At 34.6% G+C, this 16,443-nt stretch overlaps 2 protein-coding genes across 3 annotated transcripts in view; one reads left to right on the top strand and one right to left on the bottom strand.

Annotated features, from left to right (window-relative positions):
* The window catches only part of LOC111196242 (zinc finger protein 239-like), a 443,969-nt gene that overhangs the window by 124,481 nt on the left and 303,045 nt on the right, over nt 1–16,443 (bottom strand). The gene's annotated exons all lie outside the window — the stretch shown is intronic.
* smarcc1a (SWI/SNF related, matrix associated, actin dependent regulator of chromatin, subfamily c, member 1a) overlaps nt 5,607–16,443 on the top strand; it is a 44,449-nt gene continuing 33,612 nt past the window's right edge. For both annotated transcript variants that reach the window (XM_022685855.2, XM_022685854.2), the window contains exons 1-8: nt 5,607–5,822; nt 7,520–7,639; nt 8,839–8,924; nt 11,131–11,212; nt 11,307–11,399; nt 12,784–12,853; nt 14,076–14,145; nt 15,145–15,220. In XM_022685855.2, the coding sequence (XP_022541576.2) occupies nt 5,622–5,822; nt 7,520–7,639; nt 8,839–8,924; nt 11,131–11,212; nt 11,307–11,399; nt 12,784–12,853; nt 14,076–14,145; nt 15,145–15,220 (798 nt within the window). In that variant the 5' untranslated portion in view covers nt 5,607–5,621. The remainder of the gene's footprint in view (nt 5,823–7,519; nt 7,640–8,838; nt 8,925–11,130; nt 11,213–11,306; nt 11,400–12,783; nt 12,854–14,075; nt 14,146–15,144; nt 15,221–16,443) is intronic.

Below are 16,443 nucleotides of genomic sequence, written 5' to 3'. Positions count from 1 at the left end.
GTGTTAGTTAGCTTGGTTAAATGTGTGTTAGTTAGCTGGGTTAAATGTGTGTTAGTTAGCTTGGTTAAACGTGTGTTAGTTAGCTTGGTTAAACGTGTGTTAGTTAGCTTGGTTAAACGTGTGTTAGTTAGCTAGGTTAAACGTGTGTTAGTTAGCTAGGTTAAACGTGTGTTAGTTAGCTAGGTTAAACGTGTGTTAGTTAGCTAGGTTAAACGTGTGTTAGCTAGGTTAAATGTGTGTTAGTTAGCTTGGTTAAATGTGTGTTAGTTAGCTAGGTTAAATGTGTGTTAGTTAGCTTGGTTAAATGTGTGTTAGTTAGCTTGGTTAAATGTGTGTTAGTTAGCTTGGTTAAATGTGTGTTAGTTAGCTTGGTTAAATGTGTGCTAGTTAGCTAGGTTATATGTGTGCTAGTTAGCTAGGTTATATGTGTGTTAGTTAGCTAGATTAAATGTGTGTTAGTTAGCTAGATTAAATGTGTGTTAGTTAGCTGGGTTAAATGTGTGTTAGTTAGCTTGGTTAAATGTGTGTTAGTTAGCTTGGTTAAATGTGTGTTAGTTAGCTTGGTTAAATGAGTGTTAGTTAGCTAGGTTAAATGTGTGTTAGTTAGCTAGATTAAATGTGTGTTAGTTAGCTGGGTTAAATGTGTGTTAGTTAGCTTGGTTAAATGTGTGTTAGTTAGCTTGGTTAAATGTGTGTTAGTTAGCTTGGTTAAATGAGTGTTAGTTAGCTAGGTTAAATGTGTGTTAGTTAGCTAGATTAAATGTGTGTTAGTTAGCTTGGTTAAATGTGTGTTAGTTAGCTAGGTTAAATGTGTGTTAGTTAGCTAGATTAAATGTGTGTTAGTTAGCTAGATTAAATGTGTGTTAGTTAGCTGGGTTAAATGTGTGTTAGTTAGCTTGGTTAAATGTGTGTTAGTTAGCTTGGTTAAATGTGTGTTAGTTAGCTGGGTTAAATGTGTGTTAGTTAGCTTGGTTAAATGTGTGTTAGTTAGCTTGGTTAAATGTGTGTTAGTTAGCTAGGTTAAATGTGTGTTAGTTAGCTTGGTTAAATGTGTGTTAGTTAGCTTGGTTAAATGTGTGCTAGTTAGCTGGGTTAAATGTGTGTTAGTTAGCTGGGTTAAATGTGTGTTAGTTAGCTGGGTTAAATGTGTGTTAGTTAGCTGGGTTAAATGTGTGTTAGTTAGCTTGGTTAAATGTGTGTTAGTTAGCTGGGTTAAATGTGTGTTAGTTAGCTTGGTTAAATGTGTGTTAGTTAGCTTGGTTAAATGTGTGTTAGTTAGCTAGGTTAAATGTGTGTTAGTTAGCTTGGTTAAATGTGTGTTAGTTAGCTTGGTTAAATGTGTGCTAGTTAGCTGGGTTAAATGTGTGTTAGTTAGCTGGGTTAAATGTGTGTTAGTTAGCTGGGTTAAATGTGTGTTAGTTAGCTGGGTTAAATGTGTGTTAGTTAGCTTGGTTAAATGTGTGTTAGTTAGCTGGGTTAAATGTGTGTTAGTTAGCTAGGTTAAATGTGTGTTAGTTAGCTAGGTTAAATGTGTGTTAGTTAGCTAGGTTAAATGTGTGTTAGTTAGCTGGGTTAAATGTGTGTTAGTTAGCTTGGTTAAATGTGTGTTAGTTAGCTTGGTTAAATGTGTGTTAGTTAGCTTGGTTAAATGTGTGTTAGTTAGCTAGGTTAAATGTGTGTTAGTTAGCTTGGTTAAATGTGTGTTAGTTAGCTTGGTTAAATGTGTGTTAGTTAGCTAGGTTAAATGTGTGTTAGTTAGCTTGGTTAAATGTGTGTTAGTTAGCTTGGTTAAATGTGTGCTAGTTAGCTGGGTTAAATGTGTGTTAGTTAGCTGGGTTAAATGTGTGTTAGTTAGCTGGGTTAAATGTGTGTTAGTTAGCTTGGTTAAATGTGTGTTAGTTAGCTGGGTTAAATGTGTGTTAGTTAGCTAGGTTAAATGTGTGTTAGTTAGCTAGGTTAAATGTGTGTTAGTTAGCTAGGTTAAATGTGTGTTAGTTAGCTGGGTTAAATGTGTGTTAGTTAGCTTGGTTAAATGTGTGTTAGTTAGCTTGGTTAAATGTGTGTTAGTTAGCTTGGTTAAATGTGTGTTAGTTAGCTAGGTTAAATGTGTGTTAGTTAGCTAGGTTAAATGTGTGTTAGTTAGCTGGGTTAAATGTGTGTTAGTTAGCTTGGTTAAATGTGTGTTAGTTAGCTGGGTTAAATGTGTGTTAGTTAGCTTGGTTAAATGTGTGTTAGTTAGCTTGGTTAAATGTGTGTTAGTTAGCTTGGTTAAATGTGTGTTAGTTAGCTTGGTTAAATGTGTGTTAGTTAGCTAGGTTAAATGTGTGTTAGTTAGCTAGGTTAAATGTATGTTAGTTAGCTAGGTTAAATGTTTGTTAGTTAGCTTGGTTAAATGTGTGTTAGCTAGCTAGGTTAAATGTGTGTTAGTTAGCTAGGTTAAATGTGTGTTAGTTAGCTAGGTGAGGTGTGTTAGTTAGCTAGGTTAAATGTGTGTTAGTAGCTAGGTTAAATGTGTGTTAGTTAGCTTGGTTAAATGTGTGTTAGCTAGCTAGGTTAAATGTGTGTTAGTTAGCTAGGTTAAATGTGTGTTAGTTAGCTAGGTTAAATGTGTGTTAGTTAGCTAGGTGAGGTGTGTTAGTTAGCTAGCTAAGTTGTGTAGCTAGTTTGTATGTGTGTTAGTTGTTTTTTTTTGTGTTAGTAAGCTAGCTACGTTAGCTAGTTTAGATGTCGGTTAGTTAGCTAGGTTAAATAATCCTCAACTATTAGTAATTAGTTACCATGTTTCTCAGTTTATAATACTGTGATATAATCTGCATTAACTTCTTAAGAAGAACACAGCAACTCTTCAGTTATTAGTAAAGGGTTACCATGTTCTGCTGTTCAATTCTGAGAAAGTTGTGTTATGTAACACGATTTCCAACAAAATAAGGATGTAGGACACAGCCTACAGTAAAGGTTTATGAGAGTTATCACTTCTACTGAGCACAGGAGGACTGAAGTGGAGCACAATTTTATTTTACACACCTGTAACACTCACAGAACATTACAAAAATGTGGATTAATCAGATTACTGCACCTTCCAGTGTTTAACATTTGGAAGATATTGATGATTTTAAGATAAGTAAGGTTAAAATATGACAAATGGTGTCACTGGTTCTATTATCACCACTGATATTAGAGAATAACCTGCAGCGGCAGATAAACACACTGTGAAATTACCGTAATTACCCTAATAATGCGCACAGTGCGCTCTGTGATACTGCAAAAAGAAGATGAAGATGAAATTGTATAAGGTTGGTGCTTAATGTTAAAGCAGTGATCATTAAAACAAAATGTATTACAGTCATTATTAAGGTCTTAGATGCTTTCTGGAGAACATATGACCCATTTTTACATGTATAAAATTTGTGTCTTTTTGTCATTGTTAAACAGAAAACTTTTGATTAGTGGCCTGACTTGTTAGTTTGAAATTACCTGCTAAATAAAAGACTTGTCCAGAATTCCGAATCTCTCACGAATGTCAGACATAAAACTAACTTTACCGCAGTACTCGGTGGATCTGTTTTGGTAGCAAATAATATTTTATATCAGTATTGGAAGAGCACAAACATGCCAGATGTTATTTGTATAATATGCAGAACATCTTAATGACACTAAATGGATGCAATGCTCATTTCTCCCAGCAAGAAGATCTAAACACACCTTCTTTCAGGATAATGGAAAAATTATATGATCATTATTGTAATAACAACTATATATTTTTTATTGAAAAAACTTGTTTGATAGAAAAGTTCACACTATTTTCATTCTTCATTAATGACATATATAATATGCAATAACTTTTCTATAAATGAATTTTATATTACTTTAATTTTCTGTTATTTAAAGAGGTAAAATCACTGAAACTAAAACAATAGTGTTTTATTAATATAATAGCATTAGTAGTTTTTTTATTAATGATTATAATAGTCACTGACAGAGCGATGTTCGTGTGAACAGCTAACCTGTTCTCCTAAACACCTCAAGTTACTAATGAATGTGTTATAGGTGGAGTTTCTGCAGATCTTCGCTATCTCAAGCTATTAACCCTGTTAGCTAACAGGAAGCTGGTCTCAGCAAGCCCCAGTGCCTAGCTTTGCTAGCTTTAGCGTATTAGTTCTTATAAAGTAGCGCTTAGGTCCGGTAGCTTTAGCCTTTAAGCTCTTATGAGTATTTTAGAAAACATTGCCACATTTTAAAAGTGATGCAAAAAATTTTTTTAGCTGTATTGTGGAGAAAAATCTCTCTGACACACATGTTGCATTGCTTCATTATTTATTGCTCATATTTTTCCAAGAGCTGATTGGGCTGAGCAGTGTGCCTCTGATAGCGATCAGACACAGATGATTAGATGTTACCAGGGGGCGTAATTACTGATCGAGTGATTTAAATATTGTGAGTGTATGTAATGCAATTTAATGTAATGCAATATTATGTCTGGAGCCCATAAAGGGACATCATGTAAAAATAAAAGCATGACCATGCCTTATTAAGGCGTGGGAACGAGATCCTAAGGCGTGGGAACTGGATAATTAAGGAGTGGGGATGAGATCATTAAGGCATGGGAACGAGTTCATTTAATCTAGCTGAGAATAATAAAGCTTGCTTTTCTGTAAATTAATGCTCATGAAGAAACTGTATATTACATATTTAATCCAAATATAATCTTTAGTAAGAAAATGGAGAGTGAACTGGTTTATTTTTATTCTAAATAAAGAAAAATAAGGAAATTAAGAAATTATGTTGATATTTTGGAATAAAGTAAAAGACACTTAATTTGCATACTAAAAGCTGATTGGCTTAGACGCATACAGTAGAGCTGCTCGCTTTGTTAGCTGTGAAACAAAAGGACCTTTTGTTCACACCTTAATAGCACTGTTTTAATTAATTCATTCCCACGCCTTAATGATCTTATTTCCACACCTTAATTATCTTGTTCCCATTCCTTGGGATCTTGTTCCCACACGTTAATAAGTTGTGGTCGTGTCTTAATGATATCATTCCCACATCTTAATTATCCTGTTTCCACGCATTAGTATCTCATTCCCACGCATAAGTATCTCGTTCCCACACCTTAATCATCTCTTTTTTACATGATGTCATGTTAGGGGCTCAGTAGTAATGTAATGTATTAAAGTGTTATTGTGCGCTGTTAATTTGGAATCACTATACCAATTTAAATTAATTTACCAAGTTAATTAAGGCACCAAGTTGGCTGTCCCCCACTCAAACATACAAGTATATACTATAATTTTAATTGACACCACTTATATACATATAATTGCATTTTACATCTCTTGCATTAATTATTTATTAAGTATCATTAATTATCTTGCATTAATTTAAATATCCACTATAAAAATTCGCGTCTGAAAAAAAAAACCCAAATGCGATTAATCGCAGTTAATCACAGAATTTTGTTGTGATTAATCGAATTATTTTTTTTAGCGTCCTGCTGCAGTTTCTCTGCTCCGCCTGTGGGGGCGCTGCCGCGTGTGAGCTCGCGGGGCCTCTCGCGCTCGGCGGTAAAGCAGCGCAGCGCGCGGCGAGGCGCGGATTGCAGCGAGTGGAGCGGCGCGAGGATGGCGGCGACCGGTGCGGGAACAGCGGGGGGAGCGGGGTCCGGCGGGGCCGGGACTGGAACCGGCGGGGCGGCGGGAGCCGCGGGTGCCGCGGTAGGCAGGAAGAAGGACGGCGGACCGGCGGGGAAGTTCTGGGAGAGCGGGGAGACCGTGGCGCAGCTGGAGGCTGTGCGGCAGTGGATCAGCAAGCACTACAAGAAGGTTAGCGGCTAATGCTAATGCTAACGGTCTGTGTAAAACCCGTGCTGGAGCTAATGCTAGTGTAGCTAATGCTAACGTAGCTAACGCTAATGCGGCCCGTGGCGCGCGCTCACACACAATAACACAATAGAGCTCGCGAGGAGCTAAATCACACACTAACCCGCTGAAACACACAGTTTTACAGCGTTATTCGCGTTTAATCAGCATTTAATCAGTTTAAACCGCGCACAACTCTTTTATCTATTAGTTTATGGTCGGTAATAGTTTGTTTTTTTATGTGTTTTAAAGCGTAAATCTGCTTAAAAACGAGCTAAAGTACGCTAAAGCTAAGCTAAGCTAACAGTGTTTTGGTGTGTAGTGGCGGCTAAGCTAACGGCTGTTACTCTATCTAACCTGGTTTATTATAATTTATTCAAGTTTAATCCACTTTAAATCCTGAAATAATATGAAATAAGCTGATATAACGCTGCCTGGGCTGTTTTATATCCAGTGTGAATTAAATATCTGCTGGTTTTAGGGGTGTTTATGATGGTAGACGGTTTGATTCATTGTGTGGGTGAAGTTTGTTTCTCTGTTTCTGGGGTTTAAATATATAATAATAATATTTATCACAATATAACCGGTCTGATTGTTTGTTTTTTAGTTCTGTTAGACGAGTTAAAGTAATTTAGCCGTGCTGGTAACTAATTAATGAAGGTTAATCCGGGTTAAAACAATAGTTTAGATATTAGACGACAGTTAGTATAGAAAATAATGCAAGAAAAAAATCAGAAAATGTGAAATTTAGAATGTGAGGTGCATAAATGTTGGTGAAAAAATCCCTACATTTACTTTTTTTTAAGTATTTAGCAGACCATATCCTCAGCGACTTACAGAAGTGTTTTGTTGTTTACTTTAAAAATATCCACTACTACATTACTATGTCATGTAAGTATTAAAGTAGTAAAGTATTCGTGAATATGGCCTCTGTATCACGCTTGCAGTAGTAAAGTAAAACTATCCTTTACCTCTTAAACACATTAATTAATGGCTTTTAGTTTTTTGTTTGTGGAAGCCATATTTAAAAACCCTAATTTAAACAATGGTTTGTAACCTCCACTTGAACTCTAATATTAGAATTACTGAGTGCCAAGTAGGAAATTTTAACTGGAATGCCCCCTGATTTTCTATGTAAAACACTGACCTATGGCTCACTATATATCTGAATTTTAAACATTTATTCATTTTGTTTGTTAAAAAAAAAACTAACTTTTGAGTTCCATGTTCGATCTCCTAATATTCAGTTTTTGATGTATTTTTTTTTTAAACCTTTTCAGTATTGGTATTGAGATACTTATGCAGGTATAATAATAAGTCAGACATTTGGTATTCCATTCCATTACATTAATAATATCTGGTTTAGTGAACACATTGTCTGAACATAGCAAACAAGCTAACTACTTCTAACCTCATTTCCTTCTTCCCCTCCTTTACTCCTCTATCCCATTATTCCCCTTTAACCTCCTTTAGACCCTGTCTAAAGATGTTTTACCTTTAACTTCTATAACTTTTCTTTTACTGTACTTCACTATTGTAAGTCGCTTTGGACAAAGGCGTCTGCAAAATGCAATATAATGTAAAGTAATATACACATAGCTTATTAAAACTTTATGGCTGCCGGTTCTGAACGTATGGTTTTGTATTCGTATTTTCTGCAGCATGTCCAGGCCGACTCTCCATCCTGTAAGACTCTGGCAGGGCTGGTGGTGCAGCTGCTCCAGTTCCAGGAGGACGCTTTTGGACGAAGAGTGAGCAACCCGGCCCTCACCAAACTGCCCGTAAGTGCTTTTCTGCAGACGCTAATTCCACGCTGTTTATCGTACATTTCTTTCCTTGTGTGGCACGATAAACTCAGGTCTGCAGAGTTAGCTGAAGTGATGCTTTATTGTTATTAGGGTTGCACAAAAATCTGAACTATACTGGGTATTCTAGATGGTTTACACAGAGTTTTGCAGACTTGTTTATCGTATGCTTGAAAAAAAAAAAACAGTGTTGCTGGCTGCGTTACTACAGGGTTCCCGCAAATGTCTTAAAGTCTTAAAATGTCTAAAATGCAATACCTTAAAACATTTAAATGCATTACACTAAATTATTTCATTCAGAAGTCAGTACTGAAGCCTGCATGAGCACTGCTCTACAATTTGTCTATAAAATATCTACACTGGCTGTGCTACTTTTAAAATCCAGTGGTTTAAGCTTATATATATATATATATATATAATGTGTATATACACACTCACACACACACACAATAGATCTATTCTAATTTAATAGAGGGTTAAATTTCGATAAATGTGAAAATTCATAAACTATTTTCTTGAGAAACCTTTCACTTTAATGTTTGTGTACAGTTGGTTGAAAGCTAAAAATGAAGGTGTATATAACATGTTGGCAACTATAATCAGGATTTAAATTAATTTTTTCTTCAGTCAGAAATGACTGACCTGTCCTCCGCTCTTTGCTTACGCCCACTGGTTCCTTGGCCTGCACTAGATGGATTGTGACCTCAGGTGTTCAAACATTGCAGCTGCATAACATTTCTTAAACAGAAGATGAAATTGTGTTTTTCCACAATGCACATTGTCAATTTTTTTTCATGGTGATTTCAGCGCAAACGTCCTGTTAATAGCAGGGTTCGTACGGCCATGGAAAAACTTTGAAGGTTTTCCAGACCTGAATTAGTTTTGGAGAAATTAAAATACCCAGAAACCTTTGAAAAAGTCATGGAAATTTGGTCTACAAAACTTGTTTCAGTTAATTCTGTAAGAGTTATGCTGGGCGTGTAGACTAAGTTATAAATGTGTATGTAGTAGAGTATTGTCTCAATGTATTGAGTATAGTAGAATCGCAGTAGCGCAATTTCATTATCAAGATATGTCCAGTGATTCACACCCCTGCTGGAGATCCAAACTCACTCCGTGATTGGATGAGGGATGGCAACTAATGCTTTCTGTTCTGCTTTGTGTTCTTTCTTTAGGCGAAGAGCTTCTTGGACTTCAAACCCGCTGGAGCACTGTGTCACATTCTGGGTTCAGCCTACAAGTTTAAGAGCGAGCAGGGCTGGTGAGTGTCCTCATTCTTTAAAAAAAGAATTATTCGGCCAAATCCTTACCTATACGTTCCTCTAGCTGCTTACAGAGGAACATACTGCTGTCTTTACTTTTAATGCTGCTGGCTCATTTACACTCTGCTAAAGCTAGCGCTAAATGTGTCAAATTAATGACACTCTATTGGAAAGCATAATAAAGACTAGCCTGATGCAGTATAGAATGGAAAAGATTGCACACACAACCGATTCTGGGCTGTTTGGGGGAGGAGCTTATTATCTCCTAAGAACTCTATACAAACCGTGAATCGATTGCATAATTCTTCTAAAATCGATGCATCACTTTTCTCCTTGTAGGTTTGCTAAAGCTTTGTCCTTTTGCTGCTTTTTAGTATTTTAGTATTTTTTTATCGAGTTGGATTTTATTGAAGATGCGCTACGTGACTTTTTGTCCGAATTAAACTCTGATTTCTAGTTGTAGTGATCTACGAAATCACATCAAGACGTCTGTCGCAGAAAATAAAGCATTTGATATTTTCGACCCAAATCAGTTAAGATTCTGTGAACATCGCCAAAAAACAGTGGTGTAGTATATGACCCGTCTGTTTATATTCTGTTTATATTTTACTCCCACTTCAAACGTCCTGTAGTGTATCATCCTTGGATTCACTAGGTATCATAATAGCGTTCTGTCATAATGTACGCAAAAATATCGTAGAACATTTCACAATACAAAAAACACAAAAGTCGATGAAAAAAAAACTCCATATCTTGATATTTTTGAAAGCATCCATATGTTCTGGTAAACCATGGCGATATTAGCTAGCGGTTCGTCCTGCGTAGCTTGTTTTAACACAGTAAACATGCAGACTACAGTCTGATATACTTGCCTCTGAGTGACGAAAGAGCTAGCTGCTAATGCTGCTTCAGCAGTGCTAGCCGGAGTTAACAGCAGGCTACAGGCCGATGTACTCACTTCTGAATGTCTGAACCACTTAGCGTGGTTAGCAGCTAATGGAAATACTGCTCCAGCAGTGCTAGCCGGAGTTAACAGCAGGCTACAGGCCGATAATGCTCAGTTTTGAACGACAAAAGAGCTAGAGCTTAGCTCTTTCGTCAACACTTTTGTTTTTGGTAGATTTTTTTTACACTTTTTTTTACACTTTTTTTTGTTACACTGTTTTACACAAAATCAGGGTCTAGTTACTGTTTTTATGAAATAAACAAACATTTTATAAAGTTTTTTTATTCACTGAATTCATAAAATGCTAATATTTGTTACATAATATATATATATATATATATATATATATATATATATATATATATATATATATATATATATATATATATATATATATATATATATTTTTATAATTTTAAAAAGTGTCAATGTATTGTTATATCTTCAAGAATATCCCTATCGCAGAAATACCCAAACCTGTCACTATAAGATTTTTAGGTCATAGATATTTGATATAATAGTAATAATTGCATACAATCATTTACATTAATTTAATTAATCATAGTTTGGGTGAAATATAAAGTTTTTAAAAATTATTATTATTATTCTCCTACTGCAGTCTATCCACACTGTACGGATTGAGTAATTGCAGTTATTAAATCACTGATTTACTGAAATAAGAGAGCACTTAAAATGATTTTCTTTGATTTTACCAAATTGAAAACCTCTGGAATATAATCAAGAGGAAGATGGATGATCACAAGCCATCAAACCACCAAACTGAACTGCTTGAATTTTTGCACCAGGAGTAAAGCAGCATAAAGTTATCCAAAAGCAGTGTGTAAGACTGGTGGAGGAGAACATGATGCCAAGAGGCATAAAACTTTCTGATCTCTTAAAACTTTATGAATATGAACTTGTTTTCTTTGCATTATTTGAGGTCTGAAAGTTCTGCATCTTTTTTGTTATTTCAGCCTTTTCTCATTTTCTGTAAATAAATGCTCTAAATGAGAATATATTTATTTGTAATTTGGGAGACATGTTGTCTGTAGTTTATAGAATAAAACAACAATGTTCATTTTACTCAAACATAAACCTATAAATAGCAAAATCAGGTCCACTCTGTATGAACGGACTCATTACAGTTATTAAAGCAACGATTGGTCATTTAGCATGACTGGCTAAAATACTGTTCGTATACTAATTAATATTGAATTTAATTATTTATCTCAGAGCGTTGGGTGTTTTTGTGTTTCCAGGCGAAGGTTCGATCTGCAGAACCCGTCCAGGATGGACCGAAACGTGGAGATGTTCATGAACATTGAGAAAACTCTTGCTCAGGTAAACTCGTTCAGGAAAACACGTTTATAATTTTCTAGTTTTCCCAACTTTCTCAGCTTTGCTAACTCCACGCTCCTGATCTTTCCTCCTCCAGAACAACTGCCTGACCCGACCGGTGGTGTACATCGCCTCCGACGTGGACCAGAAGCAGGCCAGCAAACTGAAGGACATCATCAAGAGACACCAGGTTAGAGACGTTACAGCTGTGATCTGAACTAGAACTGCGAAATGCAGTGTATATATTTAATTTCTGCATGGCTATCGCTATAGTTACGAGAGACGAATGAAAGCAAGCACAGCGAGTTACAACTTTCATTATTTGTAAGATTTATTATTCAGGATTCATATGTTCATGAAAATTAGATAGATAAATAAATAGTTAGATAAATAAATGTGAAATCTCATTAACTAATTTCTCAAGAGAAACCTTTCATTTTATTGTTTGAGTACAGTTAGTTAAAAGCTAAAAATAAGGTGTATATAACATGTTGGCAACGGTAGTCAGGGTTCATATGGGCATGAAAAACCTGGATAAGTTTTAGAAAAATAAAAATACCCAGAACGTTTTGGAACAGTCGTGGAAATTTGTTCTACAAATCTTTGTGTTTCCGTTTATCAAAAGAGAAAATCTATTTTAAGCTAAAAAAAAAAAAAAAAATAGTTAGTTCAGTAATTTAGCCCTAAACAATACAGCTCTCAGGATCTGACACGCATTTTATTATTAAAGATTATGTCTCAGATTCATTTTAGACCTACTAAAATCAATTTGGTAACACTTCCTATGAACCCTAGCATTATAAATGCCTTCATAATGCATTATATGACATGAATAATACCTTAGAATGACTAATAAGGCTGCATAATGACTCATGAATGTGTATGTGTTATGAATGACTTATAACACATTATAAACGACAATTATAAGGTATTATAAAGAAAAGGCTTATAATATCTGTTCGTAAGAATATTATACAATGTAGTGTTGTAATGCACTATAACAGATTTGGTATATTTTGGATTATATTATGCAGCTATGATTTCTCAAAATAAGCTACAATGTTCTTATGAACAGATATTATAAGGCATTATAAGCCCTTTCTTTTTAAACCCTTATACTTGTAGTTTGTGTTATGATTATATGCAGTCATAAGGCATTATGAATACAGGGTTCATAGGAACCGTTAACGTTTTAATTATAGTTTTAGTTGGTTTTAGTTTTAGGTGTGTCTGCACTGATGTTTTAAAAATCATATGGTAATGAAAATTAGCCATGGGAATTTATTGGTTAAAAAGTGTAAAAACCATGATTACTGTTACAGTTTTATACAAGATATCGATCAGTCAATTTATATGAGAACTAAGGGATTTGATTTTAGTTCGTGTAGTTAAATACACACAATTTTAGCTTGCAGCTTAATTTTAGCTTCAAAATTTTAGTTTACCGCAGAATTTTGCAGGATTGTAGGAGCTCTACTGACTTACATTGCTTGTGTTTTTTGGAGCGATATGTATTGCGTATTATCACGTATTATTATATTTGTGTAATATTTGGTGTCGTGTGGTTTCTGCAGGGCTCCATCACTGACGATAAGTCCAAAGCCACTCATCACATCTGTCCCTCCCCCTCTCAGCCTGAAGACGGTAAGTACCACATGAATTCTGTGAAATATATTTCATTTTAAATTGGTTTAAATTAGCAGGATTACACCGGTTCAAACCTGAAAGGCATGTTCTTAACCGGAAACCACTGCTAAACGCTACAGTGGGCTCTGTCCCGCTCCTTGTGCCAGAACCCCTAGCTCCTTGTTTGAAGTGTACACTTTAATGATGTTCCTAAATAGTGAGTGGGACACTTCCCATCATGTATTCGTATCACTACTTTCTGTTTCTGAAGTCTTTCGAATTAAGAGTCCCTGCATTAACTTCTGTCTCCATATAAAACACTGTTTCCTAATCTTGAACCCCCTGCTTGGCTTAATTTACTCAGTTGAGTTTCTAAAATTAAAGGAGAAATATATAATAGAATATGAAACATATACTTTTATTTTGTTGAGTGTTAATAATTCAACGTTTAATAAGAAGTACCTCTTTTGTGGTGTTTCTTTTTATGGGAGGAAAATAATTTATGGAAAATTCACTGAATTTATTGAAAGTGTGCTGTAGCGTTATTTACTCTTATGGGTATATGAATTTTTGGTCGTATCGCACAGATCCGATTGAGATTTGGTTTTGCTGCATTACAGTATTGATTGTTATTTAATATTTACAATATCTCAAAATATTGTTTTTTGTAGAGGTTTTGCAATATCATATACGCAATAATATTGCCAACGTTTCTGAATATGGTGAACGGTATTATACTCTGAAATTTGATGCCGTATCACCCACCCCTAACTATCAAGTCAGGGTACTACTTTTTACTGTTTTTATCACAAGAAAAATTCGCACTGTTTTTTTTTATTCCAATTATACATCTGCTAGAGACAGAATATATCTGTCCAGTATCATTTATTTTACTTTAATTCTGGATATATGGAGATATTTGGAGTGCATTATTATAAGTGTCATGACGTTCTGGATCATCGTATGCAATTGGATGCAGTCGTGTATTCTCTAAATTAAATTTTTTTTTTAATTCAGTGTTTTGTCATATCGCTAAGAGTATTATTACGAAAATGCAGTGAAATATCATGATGTTATTTTAGGGCTATATCGCCCGCCCCTAGTTTCTTGTTTTTGTTGTTTCACTTTAATGCTCTGAACAGAACGTTTGTAGTTTGATATATCAGTGCAGTGATGTATTGTTCCGCCTCGGCTTGGTTCTCTAACGCTGACGGCGGCGCTGTGTTGATGTGTTTTTCAGAGGAGTGGCTGCGTCCGGTTATGAGGAAAGATAAACAGGTGCTGGTTCACTGGGGCAGTTACCCCGACAGGTGAGTTTCTCACCTTCTCTTACTGTAGTCTTTATAATGTAAAAGGTAGTTGTGTAAAGTTGAATGTTTTTTGGATTTAAATTACAACTATTAAGAATTCCTTTATTCACAAGTTGTAGTTTTAAGCCATTATTGGGTAAAATAAATTTATCAGACAATTAAACAGAAAATTAATCAGACAGTTTATTTGGCTTACGGAAATAATCGTTCAACTTGTTTCAGCTTAGCCTTGATTTATATAAAAATGTTGCGCTGGAGTTATTGGAGATGGCAGCGTCGGTATTATTGAAAGATATTCTTTCTTTTTTATGTTTGTTTATGGAAATATTTATTAAAATATTTATATATATATATATATATATATATATATATATATATATATATAATACACATATATAAATTTAACATAAATATATAAATAAACATATTTTTTACTATTTATTAAAATTTGTTAATATTATATATATATATATATATATATATATATATATATATATATATATATATATATATATATATATATATATATATATTATTTACAAATTTTAATAAACAGTTAAAAAATATGTATGTATGTATATATATGTTTATATGTGTGTGTGTATATGTATATATATATTATTTTAATAAATATATCTTGTGGAACAAGATACACCCAATACTAATCATACTAAACAATACCAAGCCTTAATTTAAAGCCTTAGTGTTTTATGTCATATGAACTACAGGAACTCACAAGCTTATAGTAAAGCCCAGTCATGTAAAAAATAAATAATAAAATACCTTCAGAATCTTGAAAATTAAATTAACCAAACAATTCCCAAAAAGATTTGATCTTGCGAGACGTTCAACTCATCGTCCGTCACAGAGACATTGAGTGAGCAGTCAGTCTCTTTACTTACAATTTTCTAAAAGTCCTTCCAGTTCAAAAATGCTATTTTTTTTTTTACAAATTATGAGCAATAAATAATATTTGCTGTGTGATTGATTGTGTTTCAGTTATGATACCTGGGTGCCCGTCAGTGACGTGGACGCAGAGATTGAAGATCCACCGAACTCCGAGAAACCATGGAGGGTGAGGCTGCTTAAATTAATCCAAATCTAATTCAGCTCTTTTCTTGTTTTTCTTTAGAGAGCTGTGGACTACAGTCCGATTCATCATCAGTAACATTTATGTAACACGAAACATTTTATTGTTGCGATTAAATAGAAATCCTGAAGGTATGGGTGTGCAACATCAGACAGAAAATTATAAAAATTCTGCCCAGTTAAGGGCCTGTTAATTACCTTTACACTTTTAATAAAGGATTTTTAATAAAGGATTTTCTCAGGGGGTTCTGGGGCAATTTTCTCTTTTTGTTGTTGCAATTATCTTCTGTTTTTCTCTGAACTCCGTGCTCCTCCGGTAATTTTAGTCCCGTCCGGACGCACATCTGAGTTTCGTCTCCTCGCCTTTAATAAAATAGATATTTGTCCACTGCTGCGCACCGTAGTTACACTTTGGGCGTGCCACAGTTTCCACAGAGATACACATTAAAAACACAACAGCGAGTGGAAATGGAGGAGCTACTGAACACTGTATTGTCATGTGACTGAGAAAAACTAAAGCCTAAAAACTCACTGGTCCTCCTGTTTTTTCAACTGCAGTCCTGATGCAGGAGTTTTATCAAACTTATCAATATTATTAATATTTTTCACAGATGCCCCCCTGAAAAAATCATCCTATTAGACTTGTTAAAGTTGTGGCTTCATTACCTAGCTCCAAATGGTGGTGCTAAAATCAAATTAATAGGTTTATTAAACCTGAAGAATATCGGTAGTTAAATTGTGTGAAACTAATATCGCAGAGAACTGTCTTGCGATACATCGAGTGTCGCCGAATCCCGGTATCGTGATATCATCGTTACCGTGGGCAACACATAGTAGTATTTTATATAGGAGTGTAACGAGACGCTAATATCATGAGACGAGACGAGACATGATACTGGGTTCACGAGAACGAGAGGAGACGAGATTTAAAAATAATATTTTAAAGAAAACGTCAAAAAATAAAAAGGGCTTGAAAACTAGAGTTTTATTTGACAAAATCATATAACACAAACTTAACAGACTGGTTTCTCTCACACATTGATTTTATAAGAAATAAGAATAAAAAATAATAAATAAAACTTTTCTAGGTCTTATATAGTGCAAACAATAAGTGCAAACCACAACCAGTCATATTAAGACTATGGTTTGTGTTTTTTTTTTCTCCTAAATCTCTTGTAATTTAACTATTCATAACAATAACCAGTCATA

Source organism: Astyanax mexicanus, chromosome 1 (genome assembly GCF_023375975.1).
Source record: "Astyanax mexicanus isolate ESR-SI-001 chromosome 1, AstMex3_surface, whole genome shotgun sequence".
Lineage (NCBI taxonomy): Eukaryota > Metazoa > Chordata > Actinopteri > Characiformes > Acestrorhamphidae > Astyanax > Astyanax mexicanus.
This window is presented reverse-complemented; position numbering and strand designations above follow the sequence as displayed.